The sequence below is a fragment of the Hippocampus comes genome, unplaced genomic scaffold (genome assembly GCF_001891065.2).
Source record: "Hippocampus comes isolate QL1 unplaced genomic scaffold, H_comes_QL1_v1.1 scaffold92, whole genome shotgun sequence".
NCBI lineage: Eukaryota > Metazoa > Chordata > Actinopteri > Syngnathiformes > Syngnathidae > Hippocampus > Hippocampus comes.
The window spans coordinates 3403800-3427050 of record NW_017805379.1 but is presented as its reverse complement, the minus strand read 5'-3'; the positions used below and the strand labels follow the sequence as shown (position 1 = coordinate 3427050).

The 23251-nt window shown below is 46.4% G+C and overlaps 1 protein-coding gene across 1 annotated transcript in view; it reads right to left on the bottom strand.

Annotated features, from left to right (window-relative positions):
• Nucleotides 1-944: 944 nt before the first annotated feature.
• The window catches only part of stag1a (STAG1 cohesin complex component a), a 28099-nt gene continuing 5792 nt past the window's right edge, over nucleotides 945-23251 (bottom strand). The window contains exons 2-32 of the mRNA XM_019872369.1: nucleotides 12466-12656; nucleotides 12047-12167; nucleotides 11635-11790; nucleotides 11429-11525; nucleotides 11259-11335; nucleotides 10765-10969; nucleotides 10311-10462; nucleotides 10152-10225; nucleotides 9278-9401; nucleotides 9099-9197; nucleotides 8940-9019; nucleotides 8032-8139; nucleotides 7828-7942; nucleotides 7414-7531; nucleotides 7206-7309; nucleotides 6904-6996; nucleotides 6533-6826; nucleotides 5700-5770; nucleotides 5446-5614; nucleotides 4902-4994; nucleotides 4636-4810; nucleotides 4411-4550; nucleotides 4121-4222; nucleotides 3846-3994; nucleotides 3273-3401; nucleotides 2981-3183; nucleotides 2404-2572; nucleotides 2210-2326; nucleotides 1575-1689; nucleotides 1381-1461; nucleotides 945-1001 (exon numbers count right to left, since the gene is read on the bottom strand). Coding sequence (XP_019727928.1) covers nucleotides 978-1001; nucleotides 1381-1461; nucleotides 1575-1689; nucleotides 2210-2326; nucleotides 2404-2572; nucleotides 2981-3183; nucleotides 3273-3401; nucleotides 3846-3994; nucleotides 4121-4222; nucleotides 4411-4550; nucleotides 4636-4810; nucleotides 4902-4994; nucleotides 5446-5614; nucleotides 5700-5770; nucleotides 6533-6826; nucleotides 6904-6996; nucleotides 7206-7309; nucleotides 7414-7531; nucleotides 7828-7942; nucleotides 8032-8139; nucleotides 8940-9019; nucleotides 9099-9197; nucleotides 9278-9401; nucleotides 10152-10225; nucleotides 10311-10462; nucleotides 10765-10969; nucleotides 11259-11335; nucleotides 11429-11525; nucleotides 11635-11790; nucleotides 12047-12167; nucleotides 12466-12494 — 3783 coding nt within the window. The 5' untranslated portion in view covers nucleotides 12495-12656 and the 3' untranslated portion in view covers nucleotides 945-977. The remainder of the gene's footprint in view (nucleotides 1002-1380; nucleotides 1462-1574; nucleotides 1690-2209; nucleotides 2327-2403; nucleotides 2573-2980; nucleotides 3184-3272; nucleotides 3402-3845; nucleotides 3995-4120; nucleotides 4223-4410; nucleotides 4551-4635; nucleotides 4811-4901; nucleotides 4995-5445; nucleotides 5615-5699; nucleotides 5771-6532; nucleotides 6827-6903; nucleotides 6997-7205; nucleotides 7310-7413; nucleotides 7532-7827; nucleotides 7943-8031; nucleotides 8140-8939; nucleotides 9020-9098; nucleotides 9198-9277; nucleotides 9402-10151; nucleotides 10226-10310; nucleotides 10463-10764; nucleotides 10970-11258; nucleotides 11336-11428; nucleotides 11526-11634; nucleotides 11791-12046; nucleotides 12168-12465; nucleotides 12657-23251) is intronic.

Below are 23251 nucleotides of genomic sequence, written 5' to 3'. Positions count from 1 at the left end.
CAGTAGGGCCACTGGTGAGGGATGAAATATCAAAGTAGAAAACTACAATACTGTAAACCATTTTTTTATTTTTTATTTTTTATTTTTTTTTACTTTTTGAGTGCAAAAAGATGACAACTGTAAATTGAGTACACATTTTATTTTCTTAAAAACGATTGAAGGTCGACTGAAAACAACAGAAAAAAACCAAAAAAAAAAAAGAAAAAGGAGGCTTTTGAGAGCACGTTAGGGCTCCGCGGACAGTCTGTGATATTTACACAAGCAAAACCTGAATACACATTCAAACAACATATGTGATGCACCGACACGAGTCAAACACTGTCTGTAGCGGCGAGGGGGCAACAGCAAATACTGAAGCAGTGAGGGAAAGGGGGGGCGGGTAGGTAAAAAAAAGTGAGACGGGGAAGATCCGGAGGAGAATGTTTGTATGTAGGCCACCATTTGGCAACAAATGAAAAGAATACACATTCGAGAAGGAAACGCTGTACAAACAAACACTTCATTTTAAAACTTTTCGGACTAAAGCTACAGAATTAGAAATGTCTTTTTCTTGTTTTTGTTTTGACTTTACAAAAAAACTATTTGTGTGCAGAGTAATTCCAAGATCGGAACAGGATGGCGGGGAGGAGTGATAAGAGCACAGATATAGACCATGTAGAGTTGACATCCACTCTTGGTTTGAACTGATGCGGATGGACCAAAGTGCAAACACAAGGGAAGGGAAGGGCGGAAGGGCACGAGAGGGGGGGGGGAGATATAGAGTGGAACACCCGGCCAACACTTTCTCCAAACTGTCCTGGGAGGAAGAAGAGGTGGACCAGGTGTCCAGAGGTGAAGTACTTGTACAATACCTTCTTCGGAAAGGAGTGTGACTGACAGCTCACGTGGATCCACCCCACCACCGCTGTCTTTTTACTTCCTGATCAGAAAGCGCCTTTTTTTTCTTTTCTTTTTTCTTCCCCCCCAAACCATTGTCATCAGAACATGGGCATGCTGAACCCCTGCAAGGACACACAAACAAAAAATTCACAAAAAACGTTCATGCAAATATTTGATGGGTCATGCAAATATTTGATGGGAAGAAGAAGGCCTTAAATTGTGGATGCACAAAAAAAAAAAAAAAATGGAGATTCTGTGAATAATTATGATTTTTGTGATTGGTTTTCTTTGACAAATGGGACTTATTGTGAGCTGTGTGGCATCAATTAAAATTAAGTTGAATGGTACAAAATGTTCTTGCCCGATAGAAGCCTCCTCAAAAAAAAAGACCAGCAGAGGTTTAACGAATTTGAATCATCAAATTGGTTTTGCGAGTGCACTGAATTAAACCAAACCGTTGCACTTGAGCGCAGAGTGACATTTACTGTCGGAATTTCTCACCGACTCGTCCTCGATCATGGCTGCCGAGTCGAAGAAGTCCGGTCTTAGTTCCGCTCTTTCGCGTCTGTTCCTCGATGGCGGCTGGCGGGGTTTAAAAATAAAAAAATAAATAAACAAACTATTCAACCATTCATCAAGACAAAAGAACAGAACGGCTCAAACGAGCGCGGCCAGCCGACGGCGTCGTCACCGACCAGGTCGATGACCATGGTGTCTTCGAACTCCTCGTTCATGTCCTCCAGTTGGCCTCGCGACGACATCATCACGTCCTCGAAGATGGGCTCGGCGTCATCCTCCATCAGCCCGCGCCTGGAGCCAAGCGCAGTCATTTGACGCCCACGAGAGCACCACATTCCACAAATATGCCGTCGAACGAGAGTATAACACGATCGGTTGTGTTAGTTCCACCTTTAATCGATCGGCGGCTTGGTGATCCGTCTGCACATTCGCGGAATATACAAATGCAGATAATGAGGACAAATATGATAGTTTTATTGATTATCTTGTGGGATGAGTTCGGAATTATACATATTTTTTTTCCCAGTCCATCTTGACAATGATGAAGTAAGGTACACGTGTATGATGTTCGGGCTTTATTTGAGCATCTTAGCCCACGTCCAATAAAAGGCCGGAATTATCAGATGTCTGTAAAATAGAATTCGGAGCATTTATCCTGCAATGTGGGGTGTGTTGAGAGTGATGTTTCATCACCTATCATGCCATTAGCTAACGCGAGGTACACAGCGATGTATGATAACTGGGCCGAAATTGAGCATCTTGTGTGTGTGTTCCGGTATACAGAACGCATGCGGCAACTTTTCCAACTTACACGGTCTGCCGGACGCCTTGATTGCTGCGTGACTTGATGTAGTTCATGGCCGTCCGGTCCTTCCGGCTCACCTCCTCCATCTTCTGCTGGCTGAGCCACGACATCTGCATCTGCGGGCTGAAGGCACGGCGGTGTGAAGCAGACACCCAAAAAAGGGTGCTTCAAATGAGCCGAAAGGCGGCGGTGGCGCTCACTTGTGGACAAAGTCGTTCTCCGACCCGGGTTCCGAGTCGGGGTCGGGCATGTGTTCCGCCGGCCTGTTTTCTCGGAGGACGGTGGAGGTGAGCTGAGGGGTTTGCAGCGTGCTGGGCGTCTGCAAGGTGTCGTTGCGCATCAGCCACGAGCCCTCCACGCTGCTCTCCTCTGCAAGGTCAGGAGGAAGTCGACGTGAGTACGCCCGACGCCGTTGCTCCCCCCGCGCCATTCACCTCAATCTCGAGGCGAGTCAATCAAATGATCTCACTCGTTAATTCAAAAGTATTTCCCAGGATGAGTTTTTTTTTTTTTTTTTTTTAAAGTAGCAAAGCATGTCCCTGCTGATGCGCATTGCTTGCGGCCACTTTAGCTACTATTTAAAAATAAATAAATGAGCGGGGAGGGGTGAGGGGGGGTTGATTCCCGCTAAGATACAGATAAGATAAATTGAATTATTTTCGCAGTATTTTGTGGATGACGGAGAGGAGCCCGGTGGAAGGAAATCCCAGAAAAAAATCACATAGAACATAAAAAAATATATATATTTTCTTTGAGGCCTTAAAGGCCCAGCCGTACCCTCGACGCGTTTCTTGTGGAGCGGCGGCCGTCCCTTCTTGCTGCGGACCGAGCCCGTCTTGCTGCTGGAGCCTGACGTGACTGACATGTGGTCCTCGTCGCCGCCCGTCAGCAGGCTGTTCCGGTACGAGATCAGCGGCAGCCACACGTCCTCCCGCCGCTCCGACATGGACTCCGACATGAACTTCTCCAGGTACGAGTGGCTGGCGGGATGCGCGGCATTTCAGGATGGGGGCAGGAGCACTTGCGCGGATCAAACATTTCTTTCCGAGCCGTCTGGATTTTAACTTACACTGTCTTTTTGTCTTGGCGGATCAGCTTGGAAGAAAACTCGCTCAAAACCTCCAGGAAGGCCAAGTTAATGGGAGGAAAGTCAGGTCCTCGAGAATTCTGGTACTTGAAGGCAAACTCGATTCCATCTCTGACAAGAGGGCAAAACAGAATCAAAAGTCACACCTAAGAAAGGCTCCAGCTCGATAGCGCGACAGAAATGTGAAAGAATTGCGGATTGGAACAGTTTTCAGAGCAGTTTTAGTTTGGATTTTAGTTTGTAGGACGCTTTTATACTTTTATTTATTGTGCAACTTGATTTGTTGTTGTTTTTTTTGGGGGGGGGGTTATTTTAGCTCATTTTGAGCACGTAAGAAATAAAAAAAAGACTGACAAAAAAAACATAAAAATAAAGTTTACAATTGCATACACCCCCAAAAAAGTGCTTTTTCCTTGGCTTCTTTCTGGAGCCACATAAAAGCGTACCAGTGATGGCAAAAGAGGGAAAAGCGCGAAACTTTCTGAGGCGAGAGCAGCGCATGCGCGTTTGGTCGTGACCGCCGAGCCGAAGCCGCTCACGCGCCGGCGAGCTCACTTGTGCAGCGTGGCCACCGCCTCCCTGGTTTTGATCTGATCCAGGCCGAAGGTGAGGGCGAAGCGGCGGGCCAGCTCCTTGATGCCGCTCACGTGTGATGACGTGCGGTCCAGGTTGGGGCCTTGGTCCTGCAGCAGCTCGTTGAAGAGCTGCAAGCGCATACCATCAAATCAATGATGCGCGTGTGTGTGTGTGTGTGTGTGTGTGTGTGTGTGTGTGTGTATGTGTGTGTGTGTGTGTGGATATAAACATGGGCGCCGTCCGGAATATCTGACCTGCTGCAGACTGAGAATGAGCGTCTTGGCGCAGAGGATCTTGTCCGTCTGCCTCGTTTTACTCAGGGTCTCCTTGATGATGTCGCCGTAGTCGTTATAATACTAAAAAGTGACATACAAGGTGGAGTGAGAAAGAGAAACTCGAATGGATGAATTTCCCTGAGAAATGAAGCGAAAAGTCTGCTGAAATTCACCGGAAAATGTCCGCGCATTTGCAATCCTAATCAGACACCTTTAAGAAAAACATTGTTTTTTTGTTTTTTTTTTAAGGCGAAGAGATGAGCAGTCACCTTCATGTAGTGTTTGAAGATGTCGGCAGCGGCGGGCATGTCGACGATGTCGTAGATAATGAGTTTGCAGAAAGCTGCCAGCAGGTTCCTCCTCTTGTGCAGGGCCTCGATCTTGTTGGCCTCATCCTCCTCGTCCCCCTCTGAGAGGCGATGGAATTCACGATGGAGATGACGTTTTTTTTGCCTTTTGTGCGCTCCGGTGTCTCTCAAACCCCCTCCTCTCACCCATGCTCTGGCTCTCGTCGTCCTGGTCGATGAAGACGTGGTCCAGGACGAAGTTGAGCAGCTCGTTCTGCAGCGTGCCGTCGGGGTTGAAGACCAGCGGCTGGAGGCCCTCACGGCTGCCGGTCGTCAGCTGGTGGCTGAAGATCATCAGCAGGTCGCAGAGGAGCATAAAGGCCTGAGCGGAACGGATTGATTGCACGCGCTGATTGGAAACCCGAGAAAAGGCAAAATCTGGGGTGGCGAGGGAGAGCGCTCTCAAATTGTACCTGCTCTTTGACGGGCGTGTTGACGTTGGACAGGCACTGCTGGCACACGGCAAGGAAAGACTTCACGACCCTCCTGAGGGCCAGCAAGTCATCCTGCATGGACATACACAAGTAGCATCATTAAAAAAAAAAAAATCTATTTGATTGACCGCACGTTGCAAACATGTTCCTTGTGAAGTATTAATCCCTTTAATCATGATCTTACATGACGTGTAAACGACATCTTTAGCTTAGGTGACCAAATCCAGAAAACAGGTTAGCGGCCTTCCTTTGTATGCTACGAGCATAACAACGGCTTGATGACGTGGTTTGAAGCCAAACTTGCTAAAATTGTTTTCTTTAAGCCTGTTGTCTTTGGACAAAAGATAACTATATGTTAGGGACATTTTTTTTTTTAAATATAAATACATGTAAACAATATGGTTGACAGCTTTGCAGATGTTCAAAGTCCCATCCACTGTTTGACAAAGTCGATTTATATCAAGTCGATGCTTCTAGTGAGTGAGTGAGTGTGTGAGTTGCTCAATGGTCGCGTGTGTGGCACCTTGCTGGGCGCCCCCTCCGTGATCTTGACCAGCTGCCAGAGGATGGAGTAGTGGGAGCACTGCAGCGCCTGCACGGCGATCTGCTCCGGCATGGAGCCCAGCTCGATGCCCGCCTTCAGCAGCCGGTAGCAGTTGCTAAACAGATCCCAGCGCGTCAGGTCGTGAGCGCTGCGGGGAAGGCGGAGGTCATTGAGTGTTACTCTACAACCAGGGCGAAAGGACCGTCGGACTGGAAGTGATGAGAGAGTCTTACTTGTGGAAGGCTGTGAGTCGCTTGAGGGTGGACAAAACGTTGTAGATGTCGTCGTCGTCAGCCTCCTCGGCCTGTGATTCAAAAAACATGTTGATGCACAAGACAGCACAAACATGCTTCCGCGGGTGCCGCAAGTATCTACGAAGTGAGATAATTATAGTTACTACAATTTATTTTTTTGGGGGGGTAAAAGCAGGCTTCTCTTTGTTTTTCTTCTTTCTACCCCCCAATTTTGCTGCTGTAGACTGTAAATTTCCCCAGTGTGGGACAAATAAAGGATGTCTTATCTTATTTTAAGTGAGTGCTTACTTTCCTTATGCGATGGGCACACCTGCTAAACTAATTGCGACGTGGTGCCTATGGAACTATCCGTCCATCCATTTTCCGATCCGCTTTATCCTCACAAGGGTCACGGGGGGTGCTGGAGCCTATCCCAGCCGTCTTCGGGCAGTAGGCGGGGGGACACCCTGAACCGGTTGCCAGCCAATCGCAGGGCACACAGAGACGATAAACCATATACACTCACATTCGCACCCTGGGACAACTTAGTGTGTTCAATCAGCCTGCCGTGCATGTTTTTGAAATGTGGGAGAAAACCGGAGTACCCGGAAAAAAAAACCCACGCAGGCCCGGGGGAGAACATGCAAACTCCACAAAGGAATCCCGGAGCCGGGATCGAACCCACGACCTTTAAACTGTGAAGTCGACGCGCTAACCACTCGCCCACCGGGCCGCCCTTATTAAACTACTTGAAGAAAAAACATCGGTATGTAAGTTTATCTGTCGACACGCTTCGGCAGGTCCTGCGGTTTTGGTTCGTGACACCGTCTCACCTCCTGCAGCAGCTCTTCCACGGAGTGAGCGAAGCGATCAGTCATCTCGTCGATGAGCTGCGAGCGGGCGATGTCCACGCGGTTCATGATGGTGTACTCCTCCGAGCAGAGGATGCTGTAGGTCTTACTGCACGCCTCCAGCACGTCCGTCTCGATGTGCTTCTCCACCACGAGCCGGATCTGCTTGAGCAGCGCGTCCAGGTGCTTCTCCATGCGCCCGGCGCTGTACACATCCAGGTCGAAGAATTGCGGGATCTGCAGCAGGTTGGCCACTTTCTCAGAGTCGGCCTGATACTGCGGGCAGAAAACGGGAGGGGATCAGTCGCCCGACCTGTTCACATCTCGGCTTTGAGCGAAAAGGCTTCGCTCACCTTGGACAACAGCATGGGCAGAGCCATGATGAAGTGCTCCGTCAGTTTGTTCTTGTCATCTATTTGGGTCTTCCTCTCCTTGGCCGTCAGCACCTGGACGGGCGCGCAGAAACAAAACATGATCCAGTAAGGGCGGGTGCCGATGACAAAGAGCAGGCTCAAAAGCAGCGCACACAACAGGATCATCTTTGCGGACTTTTGATCCCCACCCCCATGTTGGTATGTGCGCGACCCGCTTAAGGTGGTTCAGTTCAAAATGAAAACATCCCGGATCGCCGCCGTTCCCTCGTGGCGCGACCCACCCGTTTGCCCGTGCCTCTGCCCACGGGTGGATGGGCCTCTGCTGCCTGTCGAATGGTGCACACGGTCAGCTCGATGAGCGCGCTCTCCTGTCTGTCCGACAGCACTGCAGAGACGGACGGATGAGGTCGGGGGGAGAGTAGAGGACAGAAATATTCAACAAAAGAGTGGGCCGCTTTCGAATGACTAAATCCTGTCCGGTTGTCTTACACTCCTCGCCTTGCACGGGCTCCTCCAGCAGCAGCTCGGTCATACACTCCCAGTCTTTTAACAGCTCCTGAGAGCTTTCCCACAAGGAGTCCACCAGGTAGGCTGCATGCTCGTGAAGCTACACATACAAACACCAAAAAAAAACTACAATGAGCATTTAGGCAGTGAGCGAAATTAACAAAGCAAAATCAAAAATTTCCTCACATTCTAAATAAAGTAAACATTTCAGAAAAATAGTCGCCGCCATCAAACGATCAAGTGGCTGATGTGAACGATACATTAATCGTCGTACATCCTTTTGGGACCAATTGCGTGAAAAGGGATTTCATGCGGCACGCCTGCCAGTCTCTCACGGCATACAAAGGCGACACCGGGGTTGGGAACAACGAGACCGAAGAGTGCCTCCGACGTTACCTCACTCTCCAGGAAGAAGAGCACCAGCATCCGTATGAGATTCCCATTGGGGCTGCTGCGGCCTCGGCGCTTGGCCAGTGCCTCTTCCGCCTGCGGGTCGTGACGACTGAATAGCCTGGCAGCAACGGGCAACGGGGTGCAAATAAGCCACGACTGGATCAAAGGAAATCGCGCCGTAATTGCGTGAGGTCGGCGCCGACTCACTTCCGGTGCAAGAACTCGCCGGCGGCCACGGCCACGGGCCTGTGGGCGGAGTAGACCAAGTGGTAGACATTTTCACAGTCCTCGTTGGACAGCGCATCCTCGCTCCCCCTGTCAGGACAAAAGCGCAATACAATATTCAACTCCACTCAACTCTATTTACAGAGCACTTTAAAGCAACCACCGCTGCATACAAAGTGCTGTACAGTGAGGAAAGACCATATAGACAACAAAAAAACAATAAATTAATAACAAAAAGAGAAGAAAGCACAAAAATGGTAAAACTAGCAACGGAAAAGGCTCGATCCCCTCTGAGCCTCCGCTTAGTTCTCGGTACCTCGAATAGTATCTGGTCCGGTGACCTGAGGTAAGGTGGGACGACGCGATTTTAAAGATTTGAAAACAAATCATGGGATCTAAAAAAAGAACTCTAAAGTGTATAGGGAGCCAGTGAAGGGATGCCAGAGTGGGAGTTATGTGAGTACCAGTCAAAAGGCGAGCAGCAGCATTCTGGACCAACTGGAGACGCTTAATGGAGGATTGGCTGACTCCAAAGTAAAGTGCATGACAGTAATCCAGCCGGGATGTGACGAAGGCATGAAAGACTATTTCAAAGTGCGCATGAGAAAGGAGAGGCTTGACTTTAGCCAGCTGCCTAAGATGAAAGAAGCTGGATTTAGCAACGGCGCCAATTTTCCGGTCCAATCTAGTTCATGTCCATCATATTACGGAAAACAGATCTTGAATTTCTGCTGTGAAATTACACAATGTAAAACTACAAGGCAAATACTTTGGCAGGTGATAATTTGGGAAAACGTGTCAGTGACACTGTTGGTCTGAATGTCACTTCACAGTGGGCAAAAGATGCGCCATTTTGTCGGAAACGCCGTCAGTCCTTCAGGGTTACTTACTGCAGGATGAGAGTGACGAGTCGGATGGCCTCCACAGCCACGTCGTACTCTTTATCCAGCGTCATTGATACAATCCGGTCCTGTTGTGACAAACACAACGGGCGTCACTCCAAAGGCTTTGACTCCACTTCCTATTGTGTGTCTTTGTTGTGGCGTTACCTTGAAGCGGTTGGTAAAGAGCTCCAGCTTGGGGAACAATTCGCGGTTGGTGTACAGGTTCTGCAGAGCTTTCAGGCACTTGAGACGCACCTCGCCTTGCTATGGAGGGAAACAAATTGCACAAAGTGAGCAAACATATAAGGGATACAAAAGGCGGCGGAGTTTTGCGCTGAACTCACCCGGTCGTGTAGCGTCCAGCCGACGTACTTCAGGTAGCTGTCGTTGAGGAAGGCGTCGCTGTACATCTTCATCCACACGCCAATCTCCTCAATGCAGATGGCTCTGATCTCGGCGATGGCATCCCTGGGAGGTGAGAGGAGCGGTCAGCGAGACCCTTTTACTCTCAAACGCGTTTCTCCGTGCAAGCAACTGGACTGATGCTCACAAAACTTTACGTGTGGCGGGCTGCGCAATGGACTCTTTGGTTGAGACGTGAAACACGATAGCTAATTCGGGAGCTTGCGTTGTGGTCATTTCAGATATTTTACCCCCAATTCCTCCTTATTTTGATCCGTGGCGTTTGCTCAGATTCTAGTACCATATAAATTAAAAAAAAACAAAAAAAAATTATTTTGGTTAACCGCCACTCCAAATCAGTTGACAGAATTTGCTCTCAGTTATTTTTATAGAATCCGATTATTTTTCTAGACAATTTTTTAAAATCCATCTAGCCCCTAAAATCTTTTTTTCTTTCTACATTTTGTTGTACTCATCGCTTTTTCTGGGGGTTTTTTTTGTTTTCCCCGATTTTTATTTTCACTCCTCTAAAGCTACTTTGTTAAATTACTTTTCTCTTTTTCCAAATTTTTTTATCTAGTTCAAACTATTTCTATTTTTTTTCCAATGACACATTGACACAAGACGCTGTAAATCTATTTTTTCTTACCATTTTTACCATTAACATGCCACAACAAAAAACAAGGACAATATGAAAAACGATAATGGAAAATCGAAATATAAACAAAAACAAACATATCTGACAGACACCATGGAATCATTAGATTTGACCCCGCAAAGGCTTTCATACGGTTGGGGGGCCATGAGAATTTGCACCTGTAGCGATGGACAAAGATGCCCTTGAAGATGGAGTTCATCATGTTCTCAATCTCGTCCTGGTTTTCTTGAAGCTGCGCAGAGACAAACACGAGATACTTTTTACTTTAAAAAATTCATGTACTGCCAGTTTCCCTTTTTTTTTTTTTGTGCGCAGACCTCCTTCCTTTTCTGCAGCAGCAGCTCCAGCTTCTCGTTGGCCCGCTTGCCGGCGATCTTGTTCCTCTCCGCCTCGTACTGCCGCTGCGTGTTGTCCTGGTGGATGCTGAGGTTGAGCGCCACGTTCACCAGCGCCGTCATGAGCTTCATCGCTACAGCCGGGTGACAAAAGGTTTGACAGAGTTAACTCTCACCACGGGGGAGTCCGAAGGGTGCTTTTTGTTTTTTGTTTTTTTTACATCAAATAATTTCTGAGTCAATTATTCTCATAGGTAATGTTTTAAGATGAGTTTGAAGCAGTCGGGGTATATCTAAGGCAATTAACAAAAAAATCTGCTCTTCACACATTTTTGGTCTTCACAGTCGGCCTTGGTCTCGAACCTCTACGAAGAGCAATGACTCCATGTACTCAATGGTCTTAAACTTCCACGAGACATTCGGTCAGTCTCCTTACCGGCCAGCGTGGACGTGTGTCTGAAGGCTCGGACCTGGGAGTCGGACAGCCCGGTGAGGAGCGAGATGACGGTGTCCATCATGTACTCGTCATAGATGATGCTGTACTGGCACTGGCGGATCAGCACGCAGATGAACTCGCAAAAGTTGTAGCGGAACTTCTTCCACATGGGCCCGGGCATGGTGAGCGGGTAGTCGCCGCTGTCCTGTGGACCACAGACGCGGGGGGGGAATCACCACAAGAAAAACGTCGGTAGGTATAGAATGCTAGCAAGCAATATGATACGCTTAGATACGATACACGTCGATACAACAGTTAAGATACTGTACACGTGTCATCTTATTGAGGATGACGTCACTGGCTGCATAAGGTGCGACGTACAAAATACGAAGGCTCAATATTCCGTTCATACCGAGCAGCAACAGAAAAAAAAAGACAAGTTTTGACTGTCAGTGTGAGAAGGATTTTATCTTCCAGTGGCTTCACCACTTTACCTCATCAAACTCCTCCGTCATCTTGCGAATGATCTCGGCGTTCTGCATGTTGCGGAACATCTCGATCCTCACCGTGCCTGGCGAGGGCGGAAGAAGGGTCTTCGATGAACACAAAACCAGCAATTCTCACTTCCCAGACGCAGAGGTACGGCGCCGTTCTTCTGTCGTACCTTTGCACCCGGAGCACTGGATAAAAAAGTTGATGAGATCCAGCAGGGCCAAGTCTCTGTCCTGCTTGTACGACTCGATCCACTCGTCCACCACCGACTAAACACACACCAAGAAAATAAATAAATAAATGAAACACACAAACAAAACGGTCCAAGTTAGCTACCCACTTGAATTAAGACATTTCGCATGCTCGTGCTGGGCCCACCTGCATGGCGCTCTTTCCCAGCTTGACCACTTCGAACAGGGTGATGGGCTCCGAGCTGTCGCCGTTGTGTTGGGCCACGCCGTTGGCTTTGCCTCGCCCCCTGGACACGCCCACCGCCTTGTCCGCCGGCGTCTTGCGGGGCTTCTTACTGGCCGTCTGTACAGAGGGGAACGTTCGGTTACAGGCACCAAAGACCGACAAAGATCACAGCAATCATTGTCGGCATGTGGTGTTAAAAAAAAACAAAAAAAAAACAAAGTCCTGATGTTCAACATGCACGTTTACGTCATTCTCAAAACATTTCATTTTTGTTTTCATTCCATCCAGTGCTGACATAACCTGCATTTGATCTTATGTCGAAGGAACCGAAAAGGATGTTTTGTTTTGTTTTGTTTTGGTTTTTTTGTCTCACCTGTGCTTGTTTGCCAGGCCTCCCTCGCTTCTTCTTGCCCTTCACTTCGGGGTCCTCCATGTCCGCCATGCTCATGCTGAGGCCCACTGCATCCGTGGCCCCCGACTCATTGGACGAGTCTCTAACAACGCGCAATTTAAAAAATTAGCACAGCTATTCAAAAACAGGGTGAGTATTTTTTCAGACAGTGGGCGGGATGAGGAACTGCATTCATTTGGAGTAATTGATGTATCTTTTGTTGGGTTGCACAGAGCAACTTAAGTGGGGGAAAAAAATGCAGAATGACAATTTTTTTTTTTTGCACAGCAAATCTTTTTGTGTGCTCAACACCAAGTTGGACTGAGCCACAAAGTCTGCGAGAGCCTCTCACGTCATTCATCACATCAGGAATGACAAGGAGAAGAAGAAGTGTCACTCACTGGAGCACGGAGAGCTCTGAGGTGATCATCCTGGCGGTTTCGAGGTGGCGACGAGGTGTCCGAATGTTGTGGGCGTCTCAGGTCTGAAAGTCACGATGAGGCTCGGGTGGAGGGGGAAGAGTTGGAGGGGCGGGAGGGGGTAGAAAGGCTCCAGGACGGACTGGAGTCTGGCTCTTAACTGTTTTCTGTTCCTGGAGAGAGGTTTAAAAAAACCAAACAAACATATGATATTAGTAATTGGAAGTGAACTGTTATTTTAGGACAGTGGTCCCCAAACCCCGGGCCGCACAGAAAGATTAAATAACTTACATTCAGTTTCATTCATTTCGGAATCTGAAGGATGTTTTATTTTGAAAAATTACTATATTCTCTGTTACATCCGTCTACAGTATGTCACTCTTCTCAATCAGGTGATATGTTACCGCTAAAATGAAACCCAGGAAATAGCAAAATGAGTAAAAAACAAACGTCTTGAGGAGGGGAAAAGGCCCAGCCAGGAGACAGAAGAGGAGCCTACGACTTTCAAGAAAAAGAAGGATACATTTAACAGACAGTATCAGGAGTCCGACTTAAAATACGGATTTATCTCAACGGGAGATTCCCACTCACCAAGCACACTCTGCATAATAGGTGGCAAGGGTCAGTCGTATTTTTCATGCAGTTTATCTTATTTTGAAGGCACGTTTAAATGTTACCATAGCGACCAGAGAGTGTTGCGGCCAGATAGGAAGTTCCTCGTGTCATGATTCGTGTTTATTATTTTTAGAAAATAGCACAGGTTTCATGCAGGTCATATCATATTATTTTATTGTATTTATCCGGCCGGTCCCAGAAAATAATGTCTGACATTAAACCGGTCCGTGGGGCAAAAAATGTTGGGAAGCCCTGTTTTAAGGAAATAGATATGTGACATGCAATGAGGGGAGAGTTCAGTTTTCACTGTATAGGCTCATAAAATGGCGAGAGGATGACACCAACTGGCCAAGTGGGGAACTACAGAATAAAATAATTCCAAGGAACGAGAGGATATTTTTTATAGGAGTTTGCCGGCCTTATAGACTACACTACACATTCGACAACATTAACTCCACGTGAAAAGAAAATCGTCTTGCAAGACACACATCAAGAAAAGCTCTTTTGTAAAGGAAAAAAAAAAGGATGGTGATACAGTATTGGAATAGGTGGAAAGTTTTCAAAAACGTTTGCGACTTCGATCCCATCGCGGGAGCGACGCCATGAAAACCGACGGTCACGTTCATTGTCTTGCTGCTTTTATGCTAATGAGGGCCGCGCACAAAGCCGATGCAGTTTCTGCCAACAACCACTGCAAGCAGTATGATCCACAAAGTCCTTCACCTCCGGTCTGCCGCTCAACTGCACAATCAGGGGCTTAATTGGTCCAAACTTGTTTGTGAAAATTCCACAATGTAAATTAAACCTCCTGGGGGGGGCTTTCAAGTGACGTCCTGCTTGCTTATATTACTTCGGGGGTGCACTTTTTACCCCCAGACTGTGTGTGTGTGTGTGTGTGTGTGTGTGTGTGTGTGTGTGTGTGTGAGCGTATGCACGTGTGTTTGAAAGGAGGTCTGGGCGACAGTAGGGGGCAGGCTAAGAGAGTGTGTATTTGAATACTGCCTCTCACACGGTGCTGAGCTTGAGAAGCTCAAACGCATCAGCTGTCGGCCAAAGACTGTGTGTGTGTGTGTGTGTGTGTGTGTGGGGGGGGGGCATTCCAGGAATATGAATTGGGTTAAATGTCAATGTAACGCTGTAAGAGAGGTCTTGTTTTGTCTGGTGGTGGTGGTGGTGGGGGGGGGTGTTAAAGGACTGCTTGGTAGTTTAGCGTCTCCCCTAACACGGCAACTGTTTACGATGTACGTCGTCAGGGGATATTGGCAACCTTTTCGAGACGTCGAAATGGCAACAGCAAATGCGTGACGTCAAAACAGAGAGAGTAAAATCATTGTTATTGCCGAAGCAGTTCAAATTGTTTGATTGGACTCACATAACCTTTAATATATCTTTTGGGTATAATTTGTAGATGCTACGAATGAACGATGAGAGGAAAAAAAAAAAAACAGGTTGTTACTGTAACTACTCCGTTCATAAAAGTGAGTTCGATCTTGGGTGTTGACCAAAACTTTTGACACATAAAATGTCTCTGGCATCAATGGCAGATCATTTGAAAGAAGCACCTTTCGTTTTATTCTGACAAAAGGGGAGAAAAGTCACTCTGCAATCGAGAATTTCAGTCCAAAACAAAACACAAACAACTAGCTCTACATTTTGAATTAACTGTAATCAATGAAGGAGCCTGACTGCTGTCAGGCTATTGAATAGACGGTCCTGCAAACCTGGCCTCTCCTCCACTCACCCATTTTTAATATGCTTCTATTTATATTTTATATTGATATTAATTGATATACTTTTTGTCTTTGACATTCTCCCTTTCATAATTTTGCTGCTGTAAGTTGGGAATTTCTCCATTGTGAGACAAATAAAGGTCTTCTTATCTTGTCTTATCTTGAAATAAGGCCGCAATCGGCTCGATACCGATACCTGGTATCGGTGCTTGCCCATCCCAAATATGTACATATCAATTACGTTCTTTTTCTCCCCACCACGATTCGGGGCAGGGCTAAATCTTTATTAGATGGATTGTTGCATAATCAATAACGTTTTTTTGATTGAAATAAAGACCTCCCACCAATTGAATGCCTATTCATGACAAAATGTTGCTTGCTCATTTCAGAGAACGTCAATTTTCTTCCCGTTTAAAAGATGAACCTTGCCGCATGCCGAATGCATCGAAATTCAGCCGACACCTCCAGCTGACGATGGTGCTCGAGTGCGATGAAAAATGAGTCCGACGACCCGACGGGGCCGAGCGTCAGACTCGCAGACAAGTGAGTTCTCATTTGCACGCAAGACTCTTTTTAAATGAATCAATTGTTGTTTTCTGTGCTGACGAACTCAACGATGGATAGGAAATGCCTGGGGGACATTCTCTTCTTCTTCTCCCACACACACACACACGCACACACAGTAACGTTAAGAAGAAGCAATGAATAATTTGAACCGACTTTTTACGGAGTCCTTCATTTTGAAGACTGAACGGTAGCTGCCATCTGCATTTTTGCCGCACCTCACTTCTGTTTTCCCCCCATGATCAAAATGTGACCAAATCTAATGTTCGCGCGCCACCAAACTGTGGCATTGCATTTTATTCGTCGCATACGTCCCTCGGAGGACTAAAATGAAGTCGAGTGACCAACAAAGTGAATTTCAAAAATGTGTTCATGTTATGTGGGCTGCCGGCAACTGTCGATTATTTGAATGATCGATTAGTTTGTCAATTATTGTGTTAATAAACTGATGAATTGAATTCACCCAACAAGTTTTCATTTCCATCGCCGTATTAAAAAGTTTTTTTTTTTTTCAATGTGGCAGTGCAGAAAATGTATCAAGTAGATGAGATTCAGAGACTTGTTTAGTCAGGGAAATGACAGAAAATGGAGAAAAAAAAATGTTGAGCGCATGTTGCAAATATTTGATTTGGGATTCACTACAAAGACAATCAGCTTGCTTTCAAGATGCACCACCAAAAAATATCTGAGAATATTCACTCTTGGGAGCCTGGAATTCCTACGATGTGTACTATTTTAAATTAAACAAGGTCTCAATTATTTTTCACTTTGTGTTGCCAGACAAAATAATTTGAGAGATGAGAGCACCCTGGACAAAAAAAAAAAAAAAAAAAATGACAAAGGGGGGCACGAAAGAACATTTACTATCATGTCCTTGCATGTGGGCAAGGAGAGCCACCGTCACCGCTGCACTTTCTGGCGTTTACAGAATACAGCCGGCAAGCCGTCAAACACGCGAATATAAAATGAGAACACTCGCAAGGAGCTGTTGTTGGCCGCCACCGCCACCAGGGCAATACTGGATATTTTTTAAAGGAAAAATTGGATCTTATGGACAAATTTAAAACAACCCCAACGCTTCCTTTTCATAGTTTCGAGGGACAAAATATTGACAATGTTTTTTTTTTTTCCCCCAGACGTATTCAAGACGATGTCTCGCACCATATTGCTCTTCTAACATGCGACACTTTCATTCACAGAATGACACATTTGGTTATGTGAAAAATGTGTATTTAAAAAAAGGGGGGGGGATTATTTTGGAATATATTTGAATGCTGCATTTTATAATTCAATTGATCAATTCTAAAAATACCCGACAGTGACAGCCCTGCTCGCGAGCTGTAATTTATTTGCGTGCATGTGAGAGAATGTACGACAAGACAGAAGAGAGACGGCGAGCCTCCGAGAAAAGCACTTAACATGCACGCCGCGTACTCCGGGAGGCAGGCCCTCGTTGCCATGGCGACCGGTGAGGGTCATAAGCCCGACAACCAAGAGCTGGTTTGATTGGGTGGGAAGTGGGGGACAGGAGGGACCGAGTTGAGAAAAGGGAGGGCGCGGAAAGGGGAGATTCGATTGCTGCTTCATTCAAAAATAGACTTCTTGACTCCACTGCAGATTTGAAAATGTATGTCGACTGCGAGATGAGTAGTTTGAGTACTTCGATTAAAAAAAAATAATAATAATTGAGGAATTTTTTTTTTCCTGCCTCAGGGCCTGATTTTTTTTTTCGCATGCAACATTGGGAAGACAAGTCGAGCCAGCTTCGGCAACAAGTGCTCATACTACACATGAACAATCACGCAGCAAAGAGGCCAACTTCAAAATCAAAAACAATACACGGACACCAATTCCATGGCCCGCTTTTATTTTGAAGTTGTTCCCGGCAGCGCGTGTGAGCGTAGCGGCCGACTTGCCTTGTCTTCCCCACTGTCATCAAAGCCAGTTAATCTTGCTGTCATAAATTGCTGCCGGGACGTCATCCTGAAGTCATGTTTAGTCACAAAAAAAAAAAAAAAAAGAAAAAAAAATAATTACGCTGACATAGTATAATACAGCACGTGTTGCCAGCGTTAATAGCTAGCCGCTAAGTGAGTGCCCGACTATAGGCTGAAAAGAGCCCCCAGATTCCTTTTCAAAGGCAGTTTTAGTCGGCGAAAAAGGCTCGGCACACTTTGATGCCGACGGTCTGGCACGGTTGCAGTTGCTACCGATCCATTTTTGACAAACCAGGCTGACTCAAATGTATCCTTTTAGCCGAAAAAAAGCACTCTAAATTGTCCCTCGGCGTGATTGTGAGCGTGAATGGCTGCTCGTCTATGCGTGCCCTGTGATTGGCTGGCAACCGGTTTTGGGTGTCCACCCGCCTGCCCGAGGACAGCTGGGATAGGCTCCAGCAACCCCCGCGACCCTTGTGAGGATAAAGCGGATCGGAAAATGGATGGATGGATGGATAGCCTGCAAAATTGGTCCTCTGGTTCTGATGTCACTTTGTCTCGCAGCCCAAAATCTCACTCACTCATATTTCTAGAGTACCCAATGTGAACTCCACAGTGACCTAAAAAAACCCAGATTTTGGACTGAACCCATCGCACCGCTAATGACAGCACACGGCTATTTCGTCCGGGACTTGTCAGCCCACCTGAGACACGGCAGTTAATCGCATCCTCCTAAAACGTTCTCATTTGAAGAAGAAATACCGGAGGAAGCGTGCGTTGCTGAGAACATCGTCGCTTCCAGGTCATACCGGCTGCAAATGTGTTTTCGGAGAGAGTGCGTAAAGCCGTGTTATTACATAAAAGGAGATTTACGGGGTCAGTCACACTTCAACAAACAGAGCAGCTGTTAATGACTTAGCGCCAGAAGGCGACAGAACAAGTGGGGGCGGGGAAGTCTTATCCAAACAACTCAGTTAACTGGAGGATTTTTTTTTTAACTGTTGGAACAGTGTTCGCAGACAGCCAAGATTTTAATGAGCGGTGACGGCGACATCATTACGCGGCGCACCTCGTGTGCGGTCCCGACTGGCCAATCCTCCTAAACGACCGGAACAAGTGTATTTCGGAGAAGAACGGGCCATTATCTCAGGGGTGCTGCGAGCAACAGAGCGGGCCAAAACAAGACTGGATGCGCCGCTCATGAATGTCACTGGAGCGGTTGATGACAGTATTAGCCTCCGAATAAACGGAAAGGGATATTTTTGCATCGTGTCGCTCGTCTGTTCCTGAATGCAACATACTTATTGCTGCTCTGCCATTGGCTACGACCGAGCATCATCCTGGTATCCCATTGGCTAAGAGGGATCTCGACCGAATGTGTCGATGTGTGTAGAGAGATAAGTGTTTATGCAGCGTCTACGTCATTCGCCCCTCGGGCCATGAGGCACTCCGATAGTTTTACGTAAATGCAAACCACCCAGACAAAGTGTTCACCAGTCGGGCGATCGCTCACTTTGCTGATGTTTTAGAACGATTGTTAAAAGCCGACCAAAGCAAACGTCCTTGGATCAGTTCTTGATAAAACGCCAGCCAAAAACCACTTCTGAGAGCGAACGTGAACTAAAGAGGGCAAAAAACGATGACGCAGTTAAAAGTTAAATGAACATCATTTTTATTCTTTGTTTTTTACATGATGCACAATTCTCATTAACTGTGCAATAATCAAATTGTAACATGTATTTGTTACATATTTTGAGGAATTTTTGTACTTGATAAAACATTTATGTCTGAATTTGGGGGGGGGGCTTGGAACGGATTAGGGCATTCACATGGAAAACGCGTCTCTACTTACAAACTTTTCTAGTTAAGAAAATTTCAGAACCAAAAATGTGCTCAGTACGGTATTCAAAAGTTGCCATCACTTGGTTTGTTAACAAAACAAAGTAACGATAATCAGTTGATGTTTTTATAATATAATGTTATGAGGCTTTTCTTGTCAATTTCTGGAGTTTTTATCTAGAACAGCAACAGCGAAAAGGGCAGGAAAAAAACCCGCCATCGTCAAAACTGCTCAGTTACGATGTTTTAATGAACCATGTGCTGGTGTGCTATGTTTTGATTTCTCTGAATTGCTTTGAAATCAAGGTGGGGGGGGACGAGGTCAATTGGGCTGAAGTGGATGAAAATGGACAAATTTTGTTGGCCTGACGAGGGAGAAAAATGCTTGTGGAAAAAGTGTTTTTGTTTTACACACGCAAAAAAAAAAAAACCCTCTTGTTTTTTTTTCTTTTGATGTTTTAATTCTACTCAGTGAGGTGACTCACCGGAACAAAAGATAGAGTCAACCAGCAACTTCTCATATTTGAGGCGGCGGAAACGGAAAACAGACCCGCATGTAAAAAAACAAAACAAAAAAAAACCCCCAAAAAAAAACACTTTGGCGGTACAATTTGTCTTTGGATGTGTTCCAGATTAAAGCAATCTTGAATTGTCGATGCCCGTTGCGCTTTGAAGACACTTGCGCTTGCCAGTTCACTATCACAACCGCGCACAGCCAGAAGGCAAACGTGACATCACGTCCCGCTTCGAGAGGATCACATTTTTTACACCTGCGCACAAGCGCCGCCGCTTCTCTTCATACAAAGCAAATAAATAGCGAGTTGAGACAAATGTTACAAGTCGGTGTCAGCGGCGCACAGCGTTTCTCTTATTCCAAGGTCGGTTTCCGTGGCAACCTAGCCCATGCAGACCTCAAATGAGGTAATCCCCCCCCCCCCCCGCCCCACCTCGGACTGTCACAGGCGTTATTATTGCGGTGTAAATTTCCCTAAATGGTTCTCAGCTGTTTCACGGCGATAAACCAGACGGCGGCGTCTCCGCGGGGAAGGCGGCCGGGCGGACGTACGGATTTAAATAGACGCGGCGAACCTGAGTCCTGGTTGGCCCTGCCGGGCCGGCGGTGCGGTCACGTGACAGCAAAACGAGCAGGTCAGCGGTTTCTCAGTGTCAAACGAGGTTTAAAATGCGTTTGGAGGGAGTGCGAATGTGTCAACATGGCGCGTAGAAGCTCTGTGTTAAAACTCAGAACATGGCCACCTTCATGACACAAGTACAGAGATGATTTCTTTCGCAGTCGTCATGATATTTGGACAAAGTAGAGTTACGGGGCAACTGAACGTGAGATTGAGGTTATTTTTTTTTTTTTTTTTTTTTGTTACTGTGAAGGGACGCGCAGTGAGCTGTGATTAAGGGAACAACATTCAGAAGATTTCATTTTGTGCACTGAAATGTCAATCGTGGTGACAAGTTAAGTGCCGCGTGTCTTTGGTTGGACGAGTAATTCATTTTAGCTCCCGATTCCATTTTATTTGTCAGGGCTATTTTTAAAGCAATGCTTGGGAGGCTGACATAATTCAAAGCTTGCACATTGCTGCAAACAACGTGAAGCTAACACGCCAAAGAAAAATCACTTTTCCGACCCCTTCAGGCGACAATTATTCTCAAATGTGACAAGCTTGCCAAGAAAACAGAGATGAGCGGAACCGCTTTCACGTTGCGTTTCGTGCAGTGAGAAGGGAGCGGGGTGGACGACAACCGCGCAGAAGTCGCGGCACCGATTTATACGTTGCATAAGCAACGCGTTGGAAACTTTTGATGTGAGGTGGAAGCGCCCCAGCTGAAAATATTTTGCAGAGGTGCAATTTAACGTATTTAAAAAAAAAAAAAAAAAAAAAAACATTTATCGTGATGAAATATGTCATCCAGAAAAATTTTGCGTGACAGGCCTACCCATGTGCACGTTAACTGTTCTTATGTAACCCGACAGGCGCGATAGAAATCCAAGTGATTACGAATTCATTTTTCACTAACACAAAAAAATGGACTGTCAGGTTAAAAAAAAAATAAAAATTCCATTGTCATGAAAGGAAAGAGCCAAATGACCAGTTGAAGTGTTTTCCGCTTGTTTTCCCGACAATAGCATCAATCACGCCGCTTGCTGCTGCGAAATCACCGCCACTCGCATTTATTTGCTTTCTGACTGCAGCAGAGCGACAGCTGCTTCACACACAGCGCAGATCTGCAAAATCCATCAGCGGGAGTGAGGAGAAAACAACACAGCGAGGGCGAACTGCGAGTGCGAGCACGTCTCACACTTGGGTCATGTGACTTAACGCCACGATAAAAGTCAGTGGGATTCCATTCATCTACCGAGTAGGTCTGAAAGGTGCAACAATGAAATGTTTTATTCATGCCTAAAGAGCAGAATCGCGCGTGTGTGAGGTTGGGGGGGGGGGGGGGACGACCACAAAAATCCACATTTATGTTCAATCTTATGACAGTTAATTTGACTCCAGTGGGGTTTGAAAACCAAAAAAAAAAACAATAATCCTAAACATGGCTCGTTTGATTTAAAAAACCGAGGCTGATGCAATGCTACTCCAGTCCTACAGGTGGCGGTGAAAAATTACGCAGCAGTAAGGCAACGTGTGACCACAAAGCAAGTGGAATGTAACGTCGCAAAATGGAAAGACGAGGGGTGCTTGGGTAACGATAGCAACGACACAGTCGACCTCCGCTATCCGCAGGGGACAGGGGCTGGGCCGGCCGGCAAATTACGGAAATACGCATATAAGTGAATTAAATTGGGGGCCTGGGGGAAACAAAAGCATTTTCATACCCCCCCAAAATTATTTTGTAAAAACAGACAAAGAAATATCAATACGTTTTTCACAAAGAACGGGGGAGGAGAGAATACGGTGGAACCTCGATTTCTGAATGGTCCCTTTTCGATACGATTTGGGTTACGGACAAAATTTTCATCCATTCTATTCACCAACAAAACATTCACCCAATCATAGAAACCACAAGTGGCCACGTTGAATGAATACGGAAGCCGCTCCCATGTTGTGACAGGGATGTCAGAACTTTCCCAAAGATTTATAATCACGCATATTTACACGTGTTTCTATATTGCGTTATATTTATTTTTAAACAAATGATTTAAAAAAAAAAAAGGGTAAATATAACTTCACTTTGCGACGGGGACGGATTAACTGCATTTCCATTGATTTCAATGGGAAATAATACCTTGATTTAAGAACGTTTCAAGTTATAAACGGGCTCACATAAAAAATTGAGTTTGGAACTCAAAGTTCAAATGCATCCCCCCCCCCCCCCCAAAAAAGGGAAATATGCAAATCCACGGGTGCTGAACCTCAAGTATGCAAGGGTCGACTGTACAACATTTCGAGGTGACGCAATGAACTCGTCTCAAATAACTTATAAATCGGGTCACTCGTGTCAAATAACTCAAAAGTTGGATCACTCGTATCTCACGGGACTGCTCTGTTGTCAAAAAAATTGCCCGGTCAATTGCGTGAAGCGGGCCCGCTTTTAACAGGCGGCGAGCGTGAAGGGGGCTGCATCGCCGTCACGCCGCCGCACGGGTCCGTTTTGTGTCAACTTAGAGCCAAAAAGGCAGCCTCGTCGCACACTGCATTGTCCTTTCCCCCCTTATGACGCATTTATCTTTAATTCACACTCACCGAGGTGGTGTGCGTGGTCGTGTGTGTGTGTGTGTAGTGGGGGCAGGGATTCCATTTTTCAGTCGAGATCTTGTAACTTTGTGCGATTCACACAGCATCCTTCCTCACCCCTCCTCCTCCAGAATGTGTGTGTGTGTGTGTGTGTGTGTGTGTGTAGTCGAAAGAATGAGCGTACAGTACTTTGCGGCAATAGCAGATGGCTGTGTGATTGTGTGTTTGCGGTGTGTGTCAAACCGCTGATCTCCCGTGTGACACGGTCCTAATCTGGTGGAAGCAGGCCTCGCAAGCCGTCTTTTGGCAACGAAAGGACGTCGCTCTTAAGATCTCAATTCAATTGTGCCGCGCAGGCTGGTTGTGTGATAAAACAGCAACGGCT